This window comes from Macrobrachium rosenbergii, chromosome 25, assembly GCF_040412425.1.
Source record: "Macrobrachium rosenbergii isolate ZJJX-2024 chromosome 25, ASM4041242v1, whole genome shotgun sequence".
In the NCBI taxonomy this organism is placed as follows: Eukaryota; Metazoa; Arthropoda; class Malacostraca; order Decapoda; family Palaemonidae; genus Macrobrachium; species Macrobrachium rosenbergii.
The window spans coordinates 12,786,034-12,809,018 of record NC_089765.1 but is presented as its reverse complement, the minus strand read 5'-3'; the positions used below and the strand labels follow the sequence as shown (position 1 = coordinate 12,809,018).

At 36.9% G+C, this 22,985-nt stretch overlaps 2 protein-coding genes across 7 annotated transcripts in view; one reads left to right on the top strand and one right to left on the bottom strand.

The window, feature by feature from the left end:
• Nucleotides 1–7,865, top strand: part of LOC136852341 (uncharacterized) — a 60,033-nt gene extending 52,168 nt beyond the window's left edge. For all 3 annotated transcript variants that reach the window (XM_067126911.1, XM_067126912.1, XM_067126910.1), the window contains one exon: nt 6,477–7,865. The gene's annotated coding sequence lies outside the window, so the exon portion shown is untranslated. The remainder of the gene's footprint in view (nt 1–6,476) is intronic.
• Nucleotides 1,709–22,985, bottom strand: part of CenG1A (Centaurin-gamma-1A) — a 122,402-nt gene continuing 101,125 nt past the window's right edge. For 3 of the 4 annotated variants that reach the window (XM_067126905.1, XM_067126906.1, XM_067126907.1), the window contains 10 exons: nt 10,388–10,522; nt 8,498–8,730; nt 7,052–7,522; nt 6,455–6,670; nt 5,653–5,803; nt 4,995–5,240; nt 4,531–4,648; nt 3,819–4,011; nt 2,843–3,007; nt 1,709–2,167 (listed from right to left, as the gene is read on the bottom strand). In XM_067126905.1, the coding sequence (XP_066983006.1) occupies nt 1,862–2,167; nt 2,843–3,007; nt 3,819–4,011; nt 4,531–4,648; nt 4,995–5,240; nt 5,653–5,803; nt 6,455–6,670; nt 7,052–7,522; nt 8,498–8,730; nt 10,388–10,522 (2,234 nt within the window). In that variant the 3' untranslated portion in view covers nt 1,709–1,861. Of the gene's footprint in view, nt 2,168–2,842; nt 3,008–3,818; nt 4,012–4,530; nt 4,649–4,994; nt 5,241–5,652; nt 5,804–6,454; nt 6,671–7,051; nt 7,523–8,497; nt 8,731–10,387; nt 10,523–15,045; nt 15,203–22,985 lie in introns of those variants that run through there. The other variant, XM_067126908.1, reaches the window with a different exon arrangement.

Sequence of the window (22,985 nt, the reverse complement as noted above, 5' to 3'; positions counted from 1 at the left end):
AAGCTCATTTCATTTAAGCTCATTTCATTAATCATTGCCTCTACATTTTTTAAACTACCAATGTCTATTATTAGTTAAGCACCTTCTCGAGTGTATTTTAGTCAGAAATTGCAGAATAAGAGCTGCCAAGTCTCCAAAACCCTACCAAAAAATAGGCAGTTTAAATAGAAAGGAAGGTTACAGTACGAGTTAAATGTCACGCTACGAATCACTGTTGCTAATGCTGTTGTCATTATTCCAAAAGAAAGCAGTAATCTAGGTGACCGTGAACGAACTTCAATTTGAACAAGAGGAAGAATCCGATTTAATGTACAGCAACTAACAAACTTATCTCGTGATTTACAGCCTGGGAGGCCACTGCCTCAATGTAAGATATGGAAAGGACTTTGGACTTAAGGCTTGAGTATACATAGGCCAAAAGAAAATGGGTCAAGGCAGACAGACGACAGGCAAGAGAAAAATTAAAATTAAACAATATCTTCAGTAACCCTTGAGACAATGCAGACAAAATTTTTTATCAAAATAGTTACACAGCAAAAGGGAGGGCAAAAATAATATCTACATCTTTTGTTACTTTCTTAACTACCATATCCAGATTCGGTGACTACTCAATGCATTCTGGTTCTTCATATACAGGTGTAATCAGGTTCAATTGTACCTTACAGTCACTTCCAATTCAAATTACAACTAGGCATTTGAAGAAATCAGAAAATGAAGACAGTTAACACTGAAAAAGATTTATAATTTCTGGTCAACACTTAATGCATCAATAAGTGCCACTGACTGTAATCGTGAGGGTGTGTAGAGACACAGGAGGTTACGTCATATAATATATAAAAGGCTTGAGTGTAAAATGTCTCCTACTCTTAGGCCACAATAAAAAGAGTAGCATTTTGAAGACTAAGTAACACAAATCTACGGAAGAAAGAACTTATAAACATTCACTTTATATTTACAAATATACAATGACTATGATGATGAATTCAGAAACAAGATTTGTACACAAATGTTCTCCAATGCTTATACGCTACAAGCAAAGTAAAGAACACCACACCAGCGCCAAAGCTGCCGAAGCTTCCTCCTCTGGCATTTCACCGCTGATGCGATGTTGTTGATGCAAACACATACTGTACATAAACCATACCTCTCCTCCAAAGGATGACAATCCAGCTACCTTCACCGATGACTTACAGAGACTCGAGTGCCTGGACTCCTGTCGAACCCTACTCCGTCCGGAGTTCATGCAGTGCGGGCGTGTGTATCAAAAAGACGTCTCGAGCCTTGCCACAATTACTTGAGCTCTTGATTACAACTATAGCTACTACAACTATAACTACAACTAAAGGGATGTACAGTACATAAACTTTGGCTTGATCCACTTCTGTCTTGAGCAGGATATTCGGCAAATTATAATAGAAGGAAGTGCAATCCAAAATTTAAGAAGGAAAAAAAAAAAAAAAGGACTGCTGACTGAAAATAAAAAAGAGCTATACTTTATCTGTATAAATAAATGTTTATAATTGTACTAACTAAAAAAACTGCTGTACAGGAAATATATATCTATATAAGTTATGTTCGTACGGTGCAAAGGTGGTTCCACAGAGAGATCCTCGCCTTCGGTTTGCACGGTCCTCCTATTTTAATCTGGTTAACAATCATTCCATCCCTACATAAAATCTAATAATTCTCACTCGCATTCAGCCTTTGGTACATTCTTCTATGTATATGGATTTGTTTATAATATATCTATATATATATTTTATATATATATATTTATATATATACAACCATGCCTTAGAATAAGGAAGGGGAGGGGGTGAAATATAATTTCAATAACATTATTCTTGAATATAAATAGTATTTATATGACACTAGCTTGTAGTTTATCTAGTATTTCTGGTTTGCGACTTATGGACCCTTTCCGCCGAGGTAACGTGGAAGGTTGTGAGGTAAGTGGCAGTGTTGAAGTCGAATGAGAGGACAGGGAGGGCCCGCCCAGGGGAGTGTGGGGAGTCAGAGGAGGCTTGGGGTGTCCTGCGACGCCGCTCCCGTCCGACGGGCAGCCGTTTTGTATTAGAAGGTCAATGACTTCTTTGTCTCCCGCACTACGGGCGTAGAAAAGACACGATCTTCCCTCAGCATCACAGGTCTTGACATTAGCATTATACTGAAAGGGAATTGATGCAGATATTACAAAAACGGACAGTTCATATAGGCATACACCCTAATGTATAAAAAAAAAAAACTCAAATAGCTAAAATCTGTGAATACTTGACATCCCTCTAAAAAAAGCTTATAACCTATTTGAAAGTTCAACCAAAAAAAACTTTAAAAATACTTATATGAGTATTTTAATAGTTTTACCACAAAAAGTGTATTCAGTCACGAAAATATGAAAATGCAGTAATTTGTGAATATTTCTCTATGAAAAATCAAATAATGTGTATAAAAGTTCCACAGAAAAATCTGCAAACAGGTGAAGCCGTGAATACGTGGCGGTTCACTGTACACAATAAAAGGTTGTAATTAGAGACAAAAGTTTAGGACTGGGTTATAAAATCTGGGCCAAAGGCCAAGCACTGGGACTTATGAGGTCATCCAACCGTGAAAGGGAAACAAAGTAAAGAAGGTTTGAAAGGTATATCGGGAGTAAAACCTCCTGTTACACCTTTCAAACTAAGAAACAATTGTTAGGAGAGGGTAAAAAGTTAGATGGAGAAAAAGAATATGAATGGGGGGTCGAAGGAACGATGAAAAGAACCTCAAGCAGCGCCTACAATGCACCATGCGAGGTGCACTGTCGGCACTGCCTCCCTACGGGGTACAAAAGTTTGAAGCTTACCCATAATAAGAGCTGAACACAAGGCAGAGATGGAACCGCAGCTGCAAGGTGAAGAGGGGTTCTCAAGTCACGATGAGGTGCTATGGGGCTGTTGACTGCCTCTCCAGCATGGGGCAATAAGGCTGATAATCTCTGCACGTCTCCCCGGCAGACACAGTCAACAAGCTGGAAAAACAACGCTAAATTGCCATCTACATCTTTTTACAGATACCTCTACACTATTACTCAGGGATTGTTAAAAAAATTATTCATACAATTCTATATTCCTTAACACACAAAAATTATACACAGGTGTTCCATTATGTCAAGCACTATCTGTGATTCTTACAGGATCTACAATGTCTAAATGGCATCCTTTCTGCTTGAACTTCAAGTTGGGAAGGGAAAAATTACAGGGAAACAAATCCCAACTTTCACTTTCCATTCCTTTATCACTATATTTGTCTCCCTTAGCCTTCTATTATCCAAGGCAAGTTCAACCTAAAAGGTTGGTATTTTGATAACGGAGGTGATCCAACAGGGATCAAAGAGAGAGCATGATAAACGCATAGTAGCAGAACTATTGGGAGTTGTGTAATGCTTAAATTTTAGCTCAGTTCTCACATCATAATTAAACACTGCTTGGATAAAATAGACCTACATATAATACTTGATATACAACTGAAAATAAGTTTCCACATACAGTAACCATACTGTATTGTGGACTCGGCATAAACATGGAAAGCATTCCTCGACAAGTGCTAACACCAAAATTGTATGTGTCAAGGACATCACAAAATGTGGTACACAGACGTGTATATATCGCATAAGTACTGCACAAAGTTGTATTTATGTACTTTATACTGTTTTGTGTCAAAGCCCTTTACATATATAAGTACTATACAAAGGTGTACTTTTATGCCTTATACTTTTTGTGTCAAACTCCTATGCAAACAAGACTACACTGTATATTTTTACAAATAATGAAACAACATACTTGTTCTTGTATAGAGATTCCTGATTGTGGAAGAGCTATAAATTCTTTCAATTCATATTTAGCTCGTATCCACCTTTCTTTTTCTTCCCGACTAGAACGTGGATTTGGTTTCGTCTGACCACGTAAGTTTGCCTCCCACGTTGCGTTCACCAATTCGTTACCCAACGACATCATGACGGCTAATGGTCCAGGCCTGCAAGAAATGTCAAGACATTTACTAACTGTTAACTAAACAAATAATGTTGTAGAATGTACAAGAACACTAAACAGATGGCGCCCCTTGTAAGAGAATTTATTCATTCAAACCTTTGACTGATTTTCATGTAAGTATTGGGAAAACTTAAGAAGACATACATTATTAAAATCCAGTGACCTTATGCAGGGTTTCTTTCCAGAATCCCAGCAAAAAGCACCAGTGTCTTCCAATCATACAAGGATGAACAGTTTCTTATCCTTAATCCTTCAATTACAATGTATACTAATACATATTCCTTTAGCTCATTCCTTAATTTGACTTCAATTTGTAGAGAGATCAATCTCTCTCTAGTGCTGAATGTGCAAGAGGATTCTGACAGACCAGTTGGGTCATTATTTCTTTTAATTTATTATTATTAACAACAACATGAAATTTTTACCAAAACTGTGCTCCATTTATGAAAAATATTACAATGACTATCATCTTAACTAAGAAACATTAATTTGGGGTACTTACGGCCATTCGTCAAGGTCCAAAGACCGCACTTTAGAAATGTGAGAGCCAAGGTTTCTGTGAATACCAGAACATTCAATGCACATCAACACTCCCAGGTTGATACTAGCCCACTCTGGATCTGAAGAACAAAATATTATGATTATAAATTATTATATTACGCTCCTACTAATAAATTCACAATGTCAAGATTACTGTAAATTGCTGGAAGTTAAAAATCTAAAATCATATCAATAAATTGCATTAATTTGTAAAAAACAAATATGTAAATACTTTTCGGGTCTTCAAAAGTCTTTCGTTTTTATCTTTTACAAATTAATACAATTTATTGACATAACTGTAGACTCTTAATTTACAAAGCACTCTTCTTACTGACTGGTTTGTATTGAGTGTATTAGGAAAACTTCAAATCGTAACTTAAGTATACAACAACTAGCTGCTTAATACACTTTACGCAAAATACCTACTTGGAGCATCGCAATCTACACAATTCGTGTTCCCAGGAACCTGGTTTTTAATGGCTAAAATTGTCTGAGGGTCAATGGAGAGCGTCTGTCTCGCTTTGCTTTTATTGGACTCGTTCCCCTGCAAGGACGACAGAATCTGCTGTTCAATGGCCGTCACCCACTCGTCCCTTTCCTCTTGACTGACGGCTTCAAAAAGCCACTGTTTATTGTCTAACGAAACGAGGCTAAACTCGTACCCTTCTGAATCTGAAAAAAAAGGTTAAATTTTTTATTTATTTATTTATTAACTGTTAGTGACATGTACAAAACATGCCAAAGGAAATTACTTGATTAATGCAGATATGAAGATGTAAACTGTCCAAATTTAATACTGTATTGTATTACATTCTAACTCCAGTTTATCAAAAGTTAGACAACAATTAACCTTGAAAAAAGAATGAAATACAATTGCAATTTATATATGGGTAATATAAAAATTAATATTTTTAGGTCCTGGAATATAGTTTATGTACTTCCCCTCCTCTGGAAAACCCTACTTGGGAAAAAATGAAAAAAGGCAGAGTTTGTAATAAATGGTAAGATATTTTTTTAAAAAATGCTTGAAAAACCATGTTGCAGCAAATCCTGCAAAGCAAATGAATTTTACTCGTGGAACTACCTTCACATTCAGCATTTTTATTTCCACTGCTCTTCATTCTTCTGTGTCTTTTCTTGACGTTGGGGGTCTCAATTTTCGAGGAGATGCTTGACGAGTCCAGCCCATTCATTCCCGCTGGGTCATTGAGCGTCTCGTACGACATGAGCGTAACCTGCGAGATTACAAGAAAAATTTATCCCTTTTTCAAAACAGTGAGATGTCTCCTTATTCAGTTAACATTAAGATAGTTTATAAATATAGTACTAGAGCGTCCATCATTAAAAATTCCTTTCATAAGATGCATTTGTTGGGTAACTGAGACAAGCTAATGGTATGAAAGAAATGAGACAGTAATGGAATTCATGAGTTTTTTTTGCTATAAAATCAAATAAATAGGGAAATCATTTCAATGGAATGATTGTTACAGTTGGCCATCAAAAATCTCATTTCAGTGCTCACACAGAAGGGCCCACAAGAGCTTAAATCCTGGTCGTACATCGAGATTCTTACATATGCATAGCAGCTCTGTCGATTTCACTTCCCCATAACTGATTTGTTTTTGCCCCGATGTCCTTGTAATTTTTTTAAACAAATTTTTCCTTTGTAATTACAGCCTTCTTCTAGTCCAGCTTTGCTTTCTTTTGTTTTTTTTTTTTAATTCTTTGTTTATTCATCTAATTTATATTTTGCATACATAACCTGTCATCATTTATGGGTAATAGCATCTAAAAATTACCCAAGCTGAATATCTTACTTGACAACAAGCTTCTGATTAAAAAAAAAAAAGTTCTATAGGCCACTGCACCATATTAATTCAACATACCTTATCTTTATTTGACTGTAAGGTTCCACCCAGGGAGGTTCTGGCTGAGAGAGGAGGGCCAGGTGTAGAAGAAGCTAAGGAGAGAGTCTGCATATCCGAATTCAACTGTTCTCCTCCAGCACCGACCACCTTGGATCCCCTGGGCTTCATTCCAGGAACCTTGACGGTCGTGTATTGCAGAGAGATCTCCTTCCCGTGAACATCTTCCATGTAATCCTAATGATGACAGAAAAACTATTTATAAAATGTTTTCATATTAAAAGTTTGGAAGAAATAGCAGCATAATGAATCCACATAGCAGCATGAAGAGTAATCAATAACACATTTTTAAAGTAACTTGTATTTTTCCTAACGTATAAACTTGAGTTCTTTACAAAGAAGCTAAATCCAAGGTAAAAAAAAACCTCAGGTTTGTATCTGTGTACAAACAAATTATAATTGCGATGCTATACCGGAACTACAATTATCAGTTACAAGATAACTCAAAAGATGAAGGCATACCAAGTTATTTCAAAATCAAATTTTGTAAATTCAAACTGCTTAGACAGACATGAATCTTGACCAAATCCATTACAAAAACAGACTCCTGACACTCACGTGAAGACTAGAATGATAGGTGAGCCTCCCTGTATCACAGAGGGTGACATACTTCTTCTTCCAGTCCTTATTTAGAGCTTTGTTGGACTTCTTGTATAAATAACCCTGTTTTATGGGGATCGACCTCCCACTCCCAACTTCCCCGTTCTTGGACTTGTCCTTCTCGTCGCTCTTCTTCGACGGGGTGAACAAATTCGATTTTCTCCTGCTCTTCCTGGTGGTCGTAGGCGTCGAACTGGGAGTTGGGAGGTCCTTGTTCTCGCGAGGGGTGGGAAGAGCGTCCATGATGTTTGCGGAAGGCGGTGGTGGGGCTGCCGCAGAAGGCGGGGGAGGCGGTGCTATGAAGGGGGCTGTGGTAACGGCACCTGGCGCGCTTACCCGTTTGAACCCATCATCGCGAAACGAATCTGTCCTGGTCATGCCCGCCAGCTCTGCCCCACTGCCGTGATGACCAGCTCTGAGAGTTGCATCCTGATCGGGTGGAATTTCGTTTGAGAAAATGCAACCTTAAGAGTGTTTTCGACATTTGAAATTCCTCATTTACATCTTTGGTATATTTACTGACCTGAACAATTTTCTACGTTGAATAACTCGATTCGGTTCGAGAAAATGCAACTTTAGATTAATTTTTACATTTTACATCCCCTCATTTATATCCTCAGCATATTTCAGGACCTTAACAATTTTCTTATGCTAAACAATAAACCACTTTTCTAACTATTATACATGTCTTTTTTTTAAAGGAAAAATACTTTAGTTTCATGTCCTATTTGTAACATATTGCCTCCATATATTAAAATGAGTTCTTAACTTGCATGAGCCTTTAATTTGTCTTAAAACAAAGCCGAGTCTACTGTACAGACACCTCCCTATTTACAAACAAGTATGGTTCCAGACAGCTGTATGTATTTTGAGTTGTTTGCAAGTACAGTATGACATAAGGTCAATACAGTACTTTGCAAGTACAGTATGACATAAGGTCAATACAGTACTGTGTTTTTTCATCCTAAAGCACTATACACTGCACATAGAATACTGTATGTACAGAATAGGCGCATTAAACAAGATTTGAACTTAGGGGTAGCAAAGGGGAGCACTCCGAACACAATTTTAATCTGCGCTCCTGTCTGTTTGTAAGTTCAATGTTCGTAAGTAGGGTGGTGTCTACATTGACCTTAACAACTTTCTTACGATGAATAATAACACACTCTCTGACTATTATCAATGTGTTTTCTTAAAAAAAAATATTGTTTTTCATGCCTTATTTTTAACTTAGTATCTCCCATATATAAAGGTGAGTTTTATGAGACTTCAATTGCATCTCAAAACACAGCCGAGTCTACTTAAAGTAACTCAGTAACTTTGATAGCAAATACAATTTACATCTCTGAAATAACACTGTGCTCTTCTTTTGAAGAAAATATGACAAACAAAAAATTAATTCACCTTGGAAATCGTATTGGACAAAACATGACTGGGAGACGTCCCAGATATGGGTGTGACCTGCTGACCACTGGTGGTGATTTGAGGAGTTAGGGGGCCAGATATAGAATACGAGGAGGCTGGGTAGCCATTGTTGGAAGAAGGATAGCGTAGCAGGTGGGTCGGGGTTCCTGGTCTGGAGTTGTTGGGAGTTACGCCTTGCTGACTTAACCTCTGCGCCACAATTTTGGAACAAGCTGCGAAACAAAATGATTGGTCAGACTATAAAATTGATGAACCTATACATTACAAAAAGATTCAGTGAATACAGCACTACATTTATCCAATGTTTTGTTATTAGCAAAATTATAATAACAATGACAATATAAGAGTAACTTCTGCAGCTTCTACATGTCTTGAAATCATAACTTTTTTTCCTCAATGAATAGATTTATTTTTTTACCATAATTAGAAAAAAAGACTGACAAAAAATATGCAAAGCAAATACACTGAAGTCTTTGTTGCAAAGTACAAAGCTTATAATTCTGCAGATGTTCGCACTTCAAGACCACGTTGGGAGGTTGTGCTGTGCATGAACCTCACGTGGTGCACTGTACGCATTATACTTATGGTTTGCAGCGTCCCTTCTGCCCCTAAATGCACCCACTTTCAGCATTTTACTTTACCTCTATTTCCCCTTCCTTTCTTCCACCTTGCTGTCCAACTCACTCCAATTCCCTCTTTTCACTGGCTTAGGCACTGAATGGCTGGTTAAATGTAAGGTGCTTACACAAATTCAAATAATCTTCGAAGACGGTATATGTTTACATATACAAGCTACAGGAACTTAACCTGTACACAAACACGATAATAACTGAACATGTGTGCTTAACCATACATTACCTCTCTCTTCTGTGGTATGGAATTTATAATCACCAGTTTGCCAACAGGTGAAAATTAAACCCTTCTTATACATTAGGCGTCCCAAAAGCTGTGGACTACTGGGTCCTCACGTTAAAAACACCTGATTGGACGTAAGGACTGGAGTGATAAAAGTACATTTGCGCTGTTATCACGACATTCACTCCTCCAGTGATTTTCTGATATGATAACGTGAATTCTAATTGATATCACGATGTCTCTATGTGACAGTTGAGTACGAAAACAAAACCGCAAATGGCAGTTTTATCTTAATTTTGGTGAAGGGGACTGGTTTTATAACTGTGTGGGTTTTGTTTTGCCTGATTTTGGTAAAGGGGAATGGTTTTATAACTAGTTTTTTTTATTTTTTTGCCTAATTTTGGTAAAGGGGATTGGTTTTATAACTAAAGTTTTTATCCTAATTTTGGTAAAGGAGATTGGGTTATAATTGTTTTTTCAATCCTAATTTTGGTGTTATAACTATGTAGGTTTTTTTATCCTAATTTAGGTAAAGGGGATTGTTTTATAATTATGTAGGTTTTATTATCCTAATTTTGGAAAAGGATTTTTTTAATAACTATGTAGGGTTTTTTACCCTAATTTTGGTAAGGGGGACTGGTTTTATAACCAGATTTTTTTTATCATAATTTATATAACTATGTGGGTTTTTTAACCTGCCCTTTGGTAAAGGTGATTAGCTTTATAACCATACATTTTTTCAAAACAACTTGTATAATTGTAAGCTTTTTATCCTAATTTTGGTAAGGGGGATCAGTTTTATAACCATGGGTTTTTTATCCTAATTTTAAAACCTTGTAGGTTTTTATCCTAATTTTTTTAACTATGTAGGTTTTCTATCATAATTTTGGTAAAGACGATTAGTTTTATAACTAGGTTTTACACCCTAATTTTTATAACTATTTTTAATCATAAATCTGGAAAAAGGAGATTATTTTTATAACTACGTAAGGTTATTTTTAAAATGAGTCTCACCATCGTGAAAGACCCTCTCCACGTTGAGACCGTAAGTGGCGCAGGTCTCATAATACGAGCATCTCTTGAGATCGGAGGCCAATTTCCTCGCTCTTCCATCGTCTATGACTCTGGGGTTGTTTTCACTTATGCCATCTGGAAGAAGAAGAAGAAGAATTACAAGAATGTCACTGTCATTACCGAACACTTGTCGATAGCAATGCTTAGGCCTATGTATTTTACGTTCCCTCGTTGATATCAGTGCTTAGTGCCTTAGGCCTGTGTGTGTTCTACACTAGATGCCTTGATAATGCCTTATCATAATCACACTGTATTGTACCGTATGGTGTCGCACCATACTGTATAGTAACGTGCTGCAAACACAATGATAGGGGGAAAAAATTATGAAACAAATGAAGGAATAAAGTTATAAGGAAATGGAGAGTTAGGCCTATACAATAGGCGTATTATTATTATTATTATTATTATTATTATTATTAACCCTATTCATATGGAACAAACCCACCTAAGGGGACACTGACTTCAAGCCTTAACACAGTTAGCACCGGAAATGAATTTATGGAAACAAAAGAGCATCGGTTTCAAAATGACATTAAAACATCTTCACACAGCATAAATTCTTAGAATTATATTGAAATTGAAAATTATATCAAAATTGTAAGGTTATATTAAAAAAAAACTGAATAAAATACAGAAAAATACGAATAATTAAGCCAGGTACAAATTTTGTAAACGAATCGACTCACTGCGGGTGACATCAAGCAATCATGAGAGAGAGAGAGAGAGAGAGAGAGAGAGAGAGCCGGCACGTGCGCTCGTAGCGGGGGAAAGGAGGAGATTTCATACTGACCAGAATATCGTATTTCACTACAGCTTAATTATGTCTGACAGTCTGATAGAAAGAGAGACAGAAATTACCTTTTTCTTTACATATTACTAAGAAAAAGAGAGAGAGAGGGGGGGGGGAGAAAGAGTGAGAGACAGAGACAGAAAGAGAAAAAAGGCGTTTTCCTTAGAACTATAGGCCTACATTTCTGGTAAAAACCACACGACACTGCAATGTGATTACCAAAGCATGTACACTAAAACACTGACGTCATCATCCCATTTCTCCATTAAAATACTCTCCCAGGCAACAAAACAAAACCCTCCCACGACGGCAAAAGCTTCAAGGGCCCAGAACACATGACGAAATCGCCCCAGAAATGAAATAAGCAATGACGACGGCCACCTCGATGGATGACGAAAGCCTCTTGGGGCAGGCAGAAGTGACGCGTTTCTAAATTTATATTTTATACATTTTTCTTTCTTTTTTAAAGGGCTATAAGGCGATATAAACAGGTTAAATTGTATATATATATATATATATATATATATATATATATATATATATATATATATATATATATATATATATATATTTCTAATACGACTTCGTTCTATACACAAAAATGAGTTGGATTAAAATGCTTAGGGACGGATGATATATTGTTAAATGTCAGCCTAAGATGAATTCAAATACATACTATTAGTTGTTCCAGAAGTTCTAGACTCATATATCCATATATCTCATTAACAGAGAGAGAGAGAGAGAGAGAGAGAGAGAGAGAGAGAGAGAGAGAGAGAGAGAAGTTCCAGAAGTTCTAGACTCATATATCCATATATCTGATTAACTGAGAGAGAGAGAGAGAGAGTGAGTCTACGACGACTCGAAATACTAAAAAGTAGTTCCAGAAGTTCTAGACTCATATTTATTTGATTATCTAAGAGAGAGAGAGACTAGGATGACTCATACTAAAAAGTAGTAACAGAAGTTATAGACTCATATCCGTTTACCTGATTAACTGTGTGTGTGTGTGTGTGTGTGTGTGTGTGTGTGTGTGTGTGTGTGTGTGTGAGAGAGAGAGAGAGAGAGAGAGAGAGAGAGAGAGAGAGAGAGAGAGAGAGAGAGGATGAAATGAGCCCAAGCAATACGATCTTGTCCAAAATCAGGCCACCTACAAAGGTGACGTCTCTCCCTCCCTCCCTCCCTCTCTCTGTGGTCCTCCACCGAAAAGGAACTGGTACTAGTCTCCCTTCGGAGGCTCCCTACAGAGGGGAGGAGACAGAGACAGCGATGAAAGGGAGGATGAGGAGGAGGAGGAAGTAAATGAAACACCACCCACAGAGGGGAAAGGGAAGCGCCCTACCGGATGTGTCTCTCAGAGACAGAGAGAGAGAGAGAGAGAGATAGGGGTAGTCACTCAGTCGACACTTGATCAACCAGGGCGCATCAAGCCTGCAATTATCCCCAACCACAGCCTACTTACGAGGCACTTATCTCCTTCCAAGGGCGACTTCTGGCCTTTTTTCCTCAAAGTAGACGTCATTTCGGATGGAAATGAGGAAATACTGCACTCCACGTACTCCATTTCCTTACTCCGGAATGGCAACACCCGGTAGTAGGCCTAGTTAGGAAGGATACTACTCAGAGAAGGATTTTACTCCTACGAAACTCTTAGGAGTGAGTTTAGGCCATTTTATGCTAAGGATTTCTATTGGCAATTGTTTTTTAACCCATAAACATTCTCCTTGTCAATGAAGGGCAACACGCAGTGGTAGGCCCACTCAGGAAGGAAGGATCTTCCTACGAAACTGTTGGGAGCGAGTTGACGCCATTTTATGCTAAGAATTGGCACTAGAAAGAACATATAGCCATTTTTTTTACCCTTGAACAGTCTACTCATCAATAATACAATAATCGAGACCTGACAACGAGAAGCTCACAGCTGAATCAATAATACACACCTGTTTCTCTCAGGTGTTATAAACTGATAATTGGTAAAAATAAGCTTAATGTTATCTATACAACCAAACCTTCATGCTAACACTTACCCATCTCGAGATAATTTGTAACAAAGAAAAACGCTAAAATTAATAAGCAAACAACTGTGTTCATAAATCTGTAAACATAATATTACCTAGTAGACCCTACCATGAACACAAAGACGTACTTATAAAACTTTAAAATTTAACTTCTTAAAGATGACAATTACGTCTGAACAAGTCTTATTCTGGCCTTAACCAAAGTTAAGACCTTAGGAATGCCACCAGAATGGGAGAAAATGGGACTTGATAAATTAAAAAAAAACAGGTGTTATCTGAAACTTTTCCAAGGTTTGTTAGTCTCAAAACCTCGATCTCTGAGATATATTGAGACTATGTAAAGAAGCATTTGTAATCCGTCTGTAGGCATTACTTTCCACCCTCTCTAACAATTGTTTCAAAGCACAACAGCGAAGCTTTCCTCCCGTTACACCTTTCAAGCCTTCGTACTTTCAATTTCCTTTCCAGCGCTGACTGACCTCGTAGGTCCCATTGCTTGACCTCTGGCCTAAACTCTATACTGTATTCTACTTACATTTCTGTGACAATTTCCGGGACAATTTCGCGCTGGATTATACATTATACATAAAATATACACAAAAACATACACCTTATAAGCTTTCGACCTTGGCTACAAGAAGACCCACTCCATGCAAAATGACTGTCAGTGAAAACTTAAACCAGATGAGAATTCGGGCAGAAAACCACAAGTTGAGAGGATAGTGAACTGCGCTCATTAAATCCAGTCTAATCCACTAAACAGAAAATGTAATGTGGAAGTTATGCTGATGATTTTCCAGGTCTGTAACAGTGAGTACAAATATCTATGTAACTGTAAAGATGTTACAAAATTATGGTAACCAATATACAAAATTTAATAAGGGCAATATATACATACATACATACATATCTTTAAGTTCGTATGAATTATTATTTTGAAAGTATTAATACTGATGCAGACTGTAATAATATTACAAAATTATTGTAATATGAAATTAATGGAAATACATACATACATAAATTATATCATTAGAAAGTACTATTAATATTAATATTAACGTACTCTGTAATAATATTACACAATTATGGTACTTAACATAAAATTAATGGAAGTACATACATACATGACTTCAGGTTCGTATAAAATATAATTCTGAACGCATCAATACTGATGTGGACTTTGACGATACAAAAAAATAATACAACAAAAGTAAAATACTAATTGTAATTCTGAAATTCCTTTAAAAAACGGCCAAAACAAACATGGCATTACTCGTGCCTCAGCATAAACATACCACATTGTAAACTTGACCAAAAGGCTTGGTCTAACACGTTTCAGGGGCACAGAGGACCTAGACTGATCTTCGGAGAATTTATTAATCTCTCTCTCTCTCTCTGTAATTGGACGAGGATATAACCCCTAACATTATTTAGAAATTAATATATATAAAAGGTGATGTTTACAAAACATATAGAGTAGGTATCTTTATCTTAAGACAACATGGCGTTGTGTTATTTTCTCATTTTTTATAATTACTATATTTTATCACATATCTTAACCCTTATATGTATACTATATGTATGTATACTCCGTTTTCGTAGGATGACAGAATAACCATAGGTTATTGTCTGAGATTCAGAAAGTGTAATTACTGAGAGAGAGAGAGAGAGAGAGAGAGAGAGAGAGAGAGAGAGAGAGAGTTTTACAAGAGAGAGAGAGAGAGAGAGAGAGAGATTTTTAAAACTTGTCTAAGTACATAGCTAAATAGGAAATTTGTGAAAACCATAATTACCCATTATGTACACTCTCGATGTCTCTCGCAAGAAGGGAAATTTCATCTCTTTGGCGTTGCTTCAACAGAAAAAAAAAAAACTCTATGATCCTCACAGACAGACACAATCACAGACAAGACAGAAATCTGTTGCCCAGACAGAACTTCAGGAAAAAATCTGTCGGGTCTCAGGAGAGAATATTATGACGCTGAGCTCACAAATACACCACCAGTCTAACATCACATTGTTACACTGTTTCAGAAAAAAACACGACACAGAGGTAAGTCTTTTTCAAGAGGCCTTATGCCAGATCAATCAATGAGCCCAAGGTTTTTTTTTTAAGAGGGCCTTATGCCAGACTAATCAACGAAGCCACGTAGGTCTAGGCAACTGTATAGTGCTCTTGCTGAAATCGAACTGCTGTTTTAGACCAACTTAAGCAATAGGCCAATCACACACATACACGCACACACACTCTCTCTCTCTCCCTCCCAATACTAAACTGACCGAAGTCTCGATCAAAGGGAAGAAGACCTTTTGAGGGAGAGGAGGGAGAGAGGGAGAGGAGGAGGTGGAGGTGGAGGAAGGGACAGATAGACCGAGTGAATAGCCAGGCGGGAAGGGAAGTTAGGAACACGAGTCAGGAGGTAGGTAGGTAGGTAGGTAGGTAGGTAGGTAGGTAGGTAGGTAGGTAGGTAGGGGAGAGAGAGAGAGAGAGAGAGAGCCGCCACTCGCTCTGCTGAAGAGGAAGAAAGGGGAGGAGCTTAAATTGACGGACACTTGAGCGGTGCCGGTATTTCTTCTCTCTCTCTCTCTCTCTCTCTCTCTCTCTCTCTCTCTCTCTCTCTCTCTCAAGCTTTTATTTGAGCTTTTGTTTAAGCTTGTATTTTATGGCTCTTTTACTTTTTTGTTTAGTGTCCAATTTACGCTACTTCGGGAATATCTCCGATGGGGAATTATCACCGAAGGGGAATTTTATGTGATAAATTCCCTATCGGGAATATTCCCGAAGTAGCGTGAATTGGATATTAAAGGACATTTGTAGCTTCATGATTGTATATAAATCACGGTGTGATAAAAATATTTCATATATATCATAATGTATCAATCAAAAAATTACTTTATAAAATAAGTCACTTTACGTAAGGAATTACCTCACACAAAAAATTACTTGAAAAATTTCTTTCAACAAGAAATTACTTTGGACAAGAAACAGTTTAGACAAGAAATTACTTTTAAGAATTACATTAAACATGAAGTACATTTTAAAGTTACATTAAAAAGAAATTACTTTAAACACAAAACCACTTTAAACAAGAAATTGCTTTACACTAAAATCACTCAAGAAATTCCTTTTGAAAAAATACTTTAAACATGAAATTACTTTTAAAAATTACTTTAAACAAGAAATACATTTTAAAGTTACATTAAAAGAAATGACTTTAAACACAAAAATCACTTTAAACAAGAAATTGCTTCACACTAAAATCACTTGAGAAATTCCTCTTGAAAAAAAAAAAAATACTTTAAACAAGAAATTACTTTCAAATAGAAATTACTTTGAACAAGAGATTGCTTTCCACAGATGAATGTCTGACACACAAAAAAAACCACATGCAGGGAAACCTGGAACATGGACAAGAGCTGGGCAAACAGAAAGCCTGTTTCTTGACAGCATTCAACTACGCAGGGTTTCTTCTTCTTCCAGCCCGAACAAAACGCCTATTCAACGTCCCAGTTCTTGAGGGCCACAAGGAAAAAGACTTCAATTTATTTCAGAGAGATTAGATCTTTTCATTACGGGAGGCGCTTCTTGGTTTCAGAAACCTAGATTGAGGAAAGTCTTCCCATATACAGGACCAGTTTTTTTTTTTTTTTTTTTTTTTTTACCTTTATCTTTTATGGAACAACTTCGATTTTTGCACTGTAGGCATGGCTTGAGGTTCTTTGCGGCGTCCCTTAGGCCCTACCTGCAACCCCTTTCATTCCTTTTACTGCACTGCACTCTACTGTGCTGTACTGTACTGAACTGTACTGTAATGCAGACATGACTTAAGGTTCTTTGTGGCGTCCCTTAGGTCCCTAGCTGCAACCCTTTTCATTCCTTTTACTGCACTGTACTGTAGGCATGACTTTACGTTCTTTGTGGCGTCCCTGAGGGCCCTAGCTGCAACCCCTTTCATTCCTTTTACTGCACTGCACTGCACTGTACCGTAGGCATGACTTAAGGTTCTTTGCGGCGTTCCTTACAATCCTTACTGCAACGCCTTTCATTCCCTTTACTACATTGTACTGTGCTGTATTACAGGCATCACTTATGGTTCTTTGCGGCGTACCTTAGGCCCCTAGCTGCAACCCCTTTCATTTCTCATACAGTACCACCTCCATTCATATTCTCTTCCATCTTACTTTCCTCAACCCTCTCCTCTACAATTGTTTCGCAGTGTGACTGCAAAAGGAGTTCCTCCTGTTACACCTTTCAAACCATTCTTGTTTTATTCTCAATTTCCCTTACAGTGCTGATGAATGACCTCATCAGCGCTTGGCCTTTGGTCTAAATTTTATAATCCATGCCAATCCATTTCCCTTGGATTTTTTTCTTGGATAAAATGAACCTTTCCCTTCTAAAACTTCTGTAACATTATATAATATTCTCTGTATCTTTGTGCTTTCTTATGCACTGTTTACAAACCCACCTTCTACAGAATTTCTTGACTACAGATAACATGGTCTGTGGTGGAGTGACTTCCAGATTCATAATACTTTGTGCTTTGTATATACTAAGATTGGAAGTCATAGTTATATGCCTTTGCTTTGTCAAAACCCGAAGAAAGTTCTTCAGACTCTGATGCTGGCCACGTGAACAGTTTCACAATACGTGTTCTATCAACGCCCATGACATTAAAAGCATCTATGGGCGTTTATGTAGCAGACACACTTTCAAGAATATTCCCTGACGTAGGCAAAGTAATATGCATTTTAAGATTTATTATTTCTTTTCAAAAACAAGAACTTATAAAAAAAAAAAGGTAAAAAATGCGCCGAAGTTTCTTCGGCGCAATCGAGTTTTCTGTATAGTCGCCACACTGTATAATCAAGGGCACCGAAAACAGATCTATCTTTAGGTGGTCTCGGTATAATGCTTGCATGAGCCGGGGCCCATGAAACTCTCAGCAGGCCGTGGTGGCCTGTGTTGTTGCGTTGCCAGAAGAACGATTATGGCTAACTTTAACCTTAAATAAAATCAAAACTACCGAGGCTAGAGGGCTCCAATTTGGTATGTTTGATGACTGGAGGGTGGATGATCAACATACCAATTTGCAGTCCTCTAGCCTCAGTAGTTTCTAAGATCTGAGGGCGGAGAAAAAAATGCGGACAGAAATAAGTTCGGACGGACAGACAAAGCCGGCGCAACAGTTTTCTTTCGCAGAAAACTAAAAAATTAACGTCATTCTAATGACAATAGCTGTATCGGTGAAGACATCCGTAGTTGTGTAAGTGTAAATATACATTAGAAAGACATATATACAAAAGAGAGCTTTCGAGAACCTACTCGATTCTCCTTCTCAGAGAATAAGGAGGAGAACCGAGCCATTCTCGAAAGCTCTCGTTTGCACGTATATTCCTAATATATATTTACATTTATACCACTGTGGATTCTTCACCATTTTACTGACTGATTTTTTAATGAATAACTGTATCGAATTCCCCAAGAGACCTAATCAGCGTCGAAAGTGTATGCATCAGAGTACACTGAGATGAAATGATTACACATTTTCCGTTAAAAATGAAACAAAACTCACAGCTCGGCATTAACCGAGAACAGGAACCAGTAGCGTTACAGTTAAGAGGACATATTGTATGATCATAAAACCTTTCTGGAAAAAGGCAGAAACTAATTCTACCTGGTTACTGACCATCGACTTTGGTTAGCAAAATGTCGCTCTTCAACATTACTGGAAGAAGCTAGCCTTCATTTTTTGAAGAAAATGTTTGCTGACGAGTTTATAAGATATAAATTTAATGCGCAATGAAATCAATAAATTAATGTGAAATATAGCAATGAATCAATAATTCACTAAGAAATATGGCAATGAATCAATAACTCAATAAGAAATATGGCAATGAATGAATCAGTTAATATGAAATATGGCAATGAATCAATAACTCCATAAGAAATATGTCAATGAATCAATAACTCACTCAGAAATATGACAATGAATCAATAACTAATAAGAAATACATCAATGAATCAATCAATTAATAAGAAATATGGCAATAAATCACTAAATCAACAAGAATAAGCGACTTACTTCTTAACACCTGTCACAAAGCCCCATACACCAAGATATAAACTAATATACCAAGAAATTAACTTAACACATTACCAAGAAAAACAAAAAAACTAACAATTTAATAAATTAAGAAAAACAATTTAATAAATTAAGAAAACGAAAAATCATACAGACACAGTCCATAATTACTTCACGCCTTCCCCGACCAGTCCCACAGATGAATTTCTAACCGACAGCAACGCAACGACAAAAAGCGATCAAGCAACGGGGGAAAAACAACACCAGACACACACAGACACATCAACGTGCATCATCGTCATCTGTTCAACAGACACACAGACACAGACACACAGAAGCACGCCTCAGAGGATCACGTGGGGCCTGGGGACATGACTTTAATGCCCGTTGGCAGCAGGTTTTGGGGGGGGGGGCAAGGTATTTTGTGGACGTATATGAGAGGGGACGATCAGGTTTCATATACGGCGAGAAGAGAGAGAGAGAGAGAGAGAGAGAGAGAGAGAGAGAGAGAGAGAGAGAGAGAGAGAGAGAGAGAGAGAGGGGGGACAAAGGAATTAAATGCATCTCCTGTTGCCTTTCCTGCTTCTCATGAGAGAGAGAGAGAGAGAGAGAGAGAGAGAGAGAGAGAGAGAGAGAGAGAGAGAGAGAGAGAGAGGGGCGTAAATGATTATCACTAATTAGTAATAATGCTTGGATAAGCCAGTACAGAAATCCACTGTATTTGTTTACAAAAATCTACTGTATTTGAAAGTTAATCCACTGTATTTGTAACAGAAATCCATTGTATTTTTTTTTACAAAAATTCACTGTATTTATAAGGTAATTCACTGTATGTTACAGAAATCCCCTGGATTTCTAAGATAATTCATGCTTCTTTGAAAGTGGTAATTAGGAGATATTTTTGACACAGAGTTAGCCCCCCAAAAAGTAATAAAGCAATAATTATGCTTGCACACGCAAAACGAAAACTCACTGTATTTTTTACAGAAACTCACTGTATTTGTAATATATTGAAAGTGGTTATCGCGTAATTAAATAAACAAGAATCACAAAAAATAATGTCATTTTAAAAACGATTTACGGCAAAAAAGTTATAAAGCAATGATAGTATTGATCATTAACAGTGATTTCGTAATTCATACAGAAATTCACTGTATTTATAATACAGAAATTCACTGTATTACAGCTAATACAGAAATTCACTGTATTGATAATTGATACAAACATTCACTGTATTTATAATACAGAAATTCACTTGAAGTTAATGCAGAAATTCACTGTATTTATAATTAAAATACAGAAATTCACTGTATTTATAATTAATACAGAAATTCACTGTATTTATAATTAATACAGAAATTCATCATATTTATATTAAAATACAGAAATCCATTGTATCTATCAGTTAATCCATGTTTGTTCGAAAGTGGTTACTGGAAAATTAAAATTAAAAAAAAAACTCAATTTTAACACTAACTTACAGCCAATAAAAACTAATTAATAATAATAAAAAAAAACTAAATCGGTCTCCAGCCTACAGAAATAATCTGGAGTGTGACAAGACAAAAAAAAGTTCCCCGAAAATTTGACCAAAAAAAACACACACACACACAAGCGAAAAGAGAATATACCAAAATCCAGTTCAGATGTTCTAATGGTGTAGTTTCCGCAAAAAAAAAAAAAAAAAAAAAAAACACTCCCAAAATAAAAACCTGGGGAAAAATTGGCAAAAAAAAAAAAAAAAAAATGTAAGCGAACAGAACTGACCTTAAATGCAGTTCAGACTTTCCAAAGGTGTTGTTTCCACACTAAAAAAAAAGCACAAAAAAAACTCCCTAAAAAAAAAACTGCAAAAAAAAAAAAAAAAAAAAATTATCAGATATTATATCAAAATCCGGTTCAGACGTTCTAATGGTGTTGTTTTCGTACTTCAAAAAACAAAAAAAAAAACAAAAAAACACTCCCTCCCACTTTTTCTCTCCCCCCTAAAATCTTGTTCCGTGGCTTTTACCACAAATTTGACCGTTCATCGAGTCGGTTTACGACCGCCTTTCCCGGAGATAAAATCCTAAAAACAATCTCTCTCTCTGAGAGAGAGAGAGAGAGAGAGAGAGAGAGAGAGAGAGGTGGGGTAGATATACTCACCGTGTGAAGAATGTTCTATTGTTATCAAGGGCCCCGCGATATTCTATTATTCCTTATTCTCCTCTCTCTCTCTCTCTCTCTCTCTCTCTCTCTCTCTCTCTCTCTCTCTCTCTCTCATACCTTTCCCTCGGCGCTCCCCACCTTTCAACCTTTGCTCATAATACAGGCTCCTGCTGGCGCTCTCTCTCTCTCTTTCTCTCTCATTTAGCCCCTCTTTCTCGTAATTGTTCACAGGGTAAAACAGTCTGATAAATTTCTCTCTCTCTCTCTCTCTCTCTCTCTCTCTCTCTCTCTCTCTCTCTCTCATTTAGCTCCTCTTTTCCATAACTGTTCATAAGGTAAAACACTCTGATAAATCTCTCTCTCTCTCTCTCTCTCTCTCTCTCTCTCTCTCTCTCTCTCTCTCTCTCTCTCTCTCTCAAAAGGCGCAATGTACAACCCATACCTACATACATCAAGTAAGCGCTGGAGAAAATCCCCCATTTCCTTTCTTTTTCCCTTTGGTAACTTTCCTTCGGAGAAAACGATCGAGTTACGCCAGAGAACAACGGCCCAGTCAATCAATCCATCATCCGTTCAGCTGCCAGGTGGAATAATGAAACTTTTAAAAGCACAGAGTCAGAAAGTTCAGTGGGAAAGCGACTCCTGCGGTCAGTAAGACCAGAATGTCGAGTTTTCAATTACGGCCAAACAGTCGGTTTTCCGTAGTTTTCAATTCCTTCGTTTTTTGTTTGTTTGTTTGTTGCTGTTTTTGCTCGTCTGTTTCTCTTATTGTTTGTTTGTGTGGTAATGTGAATCTGACTGACAGGAAACTGTGATTTGTAAAAGGTCGGGGTTTGGTTAGGTTTCGTTTCGTGCGGAGTTGGATTCAGAATTCAGGATTGAGAATTGTTGAGAAGATTTGATGTTCATGAATAAGTTAAAGGAAGAATAATTGTCTTTTTAACGGATTCCCCCTCTCTCTCTCTCTCTCTCTCTCTCTCTCTCTCTCTCTCTCTCTCTCTCTCTCTCTCTCTCTCTATATATATATATATATATATATATATATATATATATATATATATATATATATATATATGTATATATATATGTATATATATATGTATATATATATATATATATATATATATATATATATATATATATATATACGTATACACATAAATACATATACATACATATATATATATATATATATATATATATATATATATATATATATATATATATATATATATATATATATATATATATACAGTATGTCTGTGAGTGTGTCTGTATGCACAAGAGCTCCCGGGCTAAAACTAAAACGTACATTACAAGGGCAGACACAGACAGACACACAGACAGGCAGGCGCAGCAGACAAACGATTACAACAATGGATCGTGGGAGAGCTGATAACAAACGGGTACAAGGCCCTGGGATTCCTAAGGGGGAGCAGGGAGGGTCCTTTCGAATTGAAAGCGGTTAAGGGGGGGGAGGGAGGCAGAGAGGGGAGGGA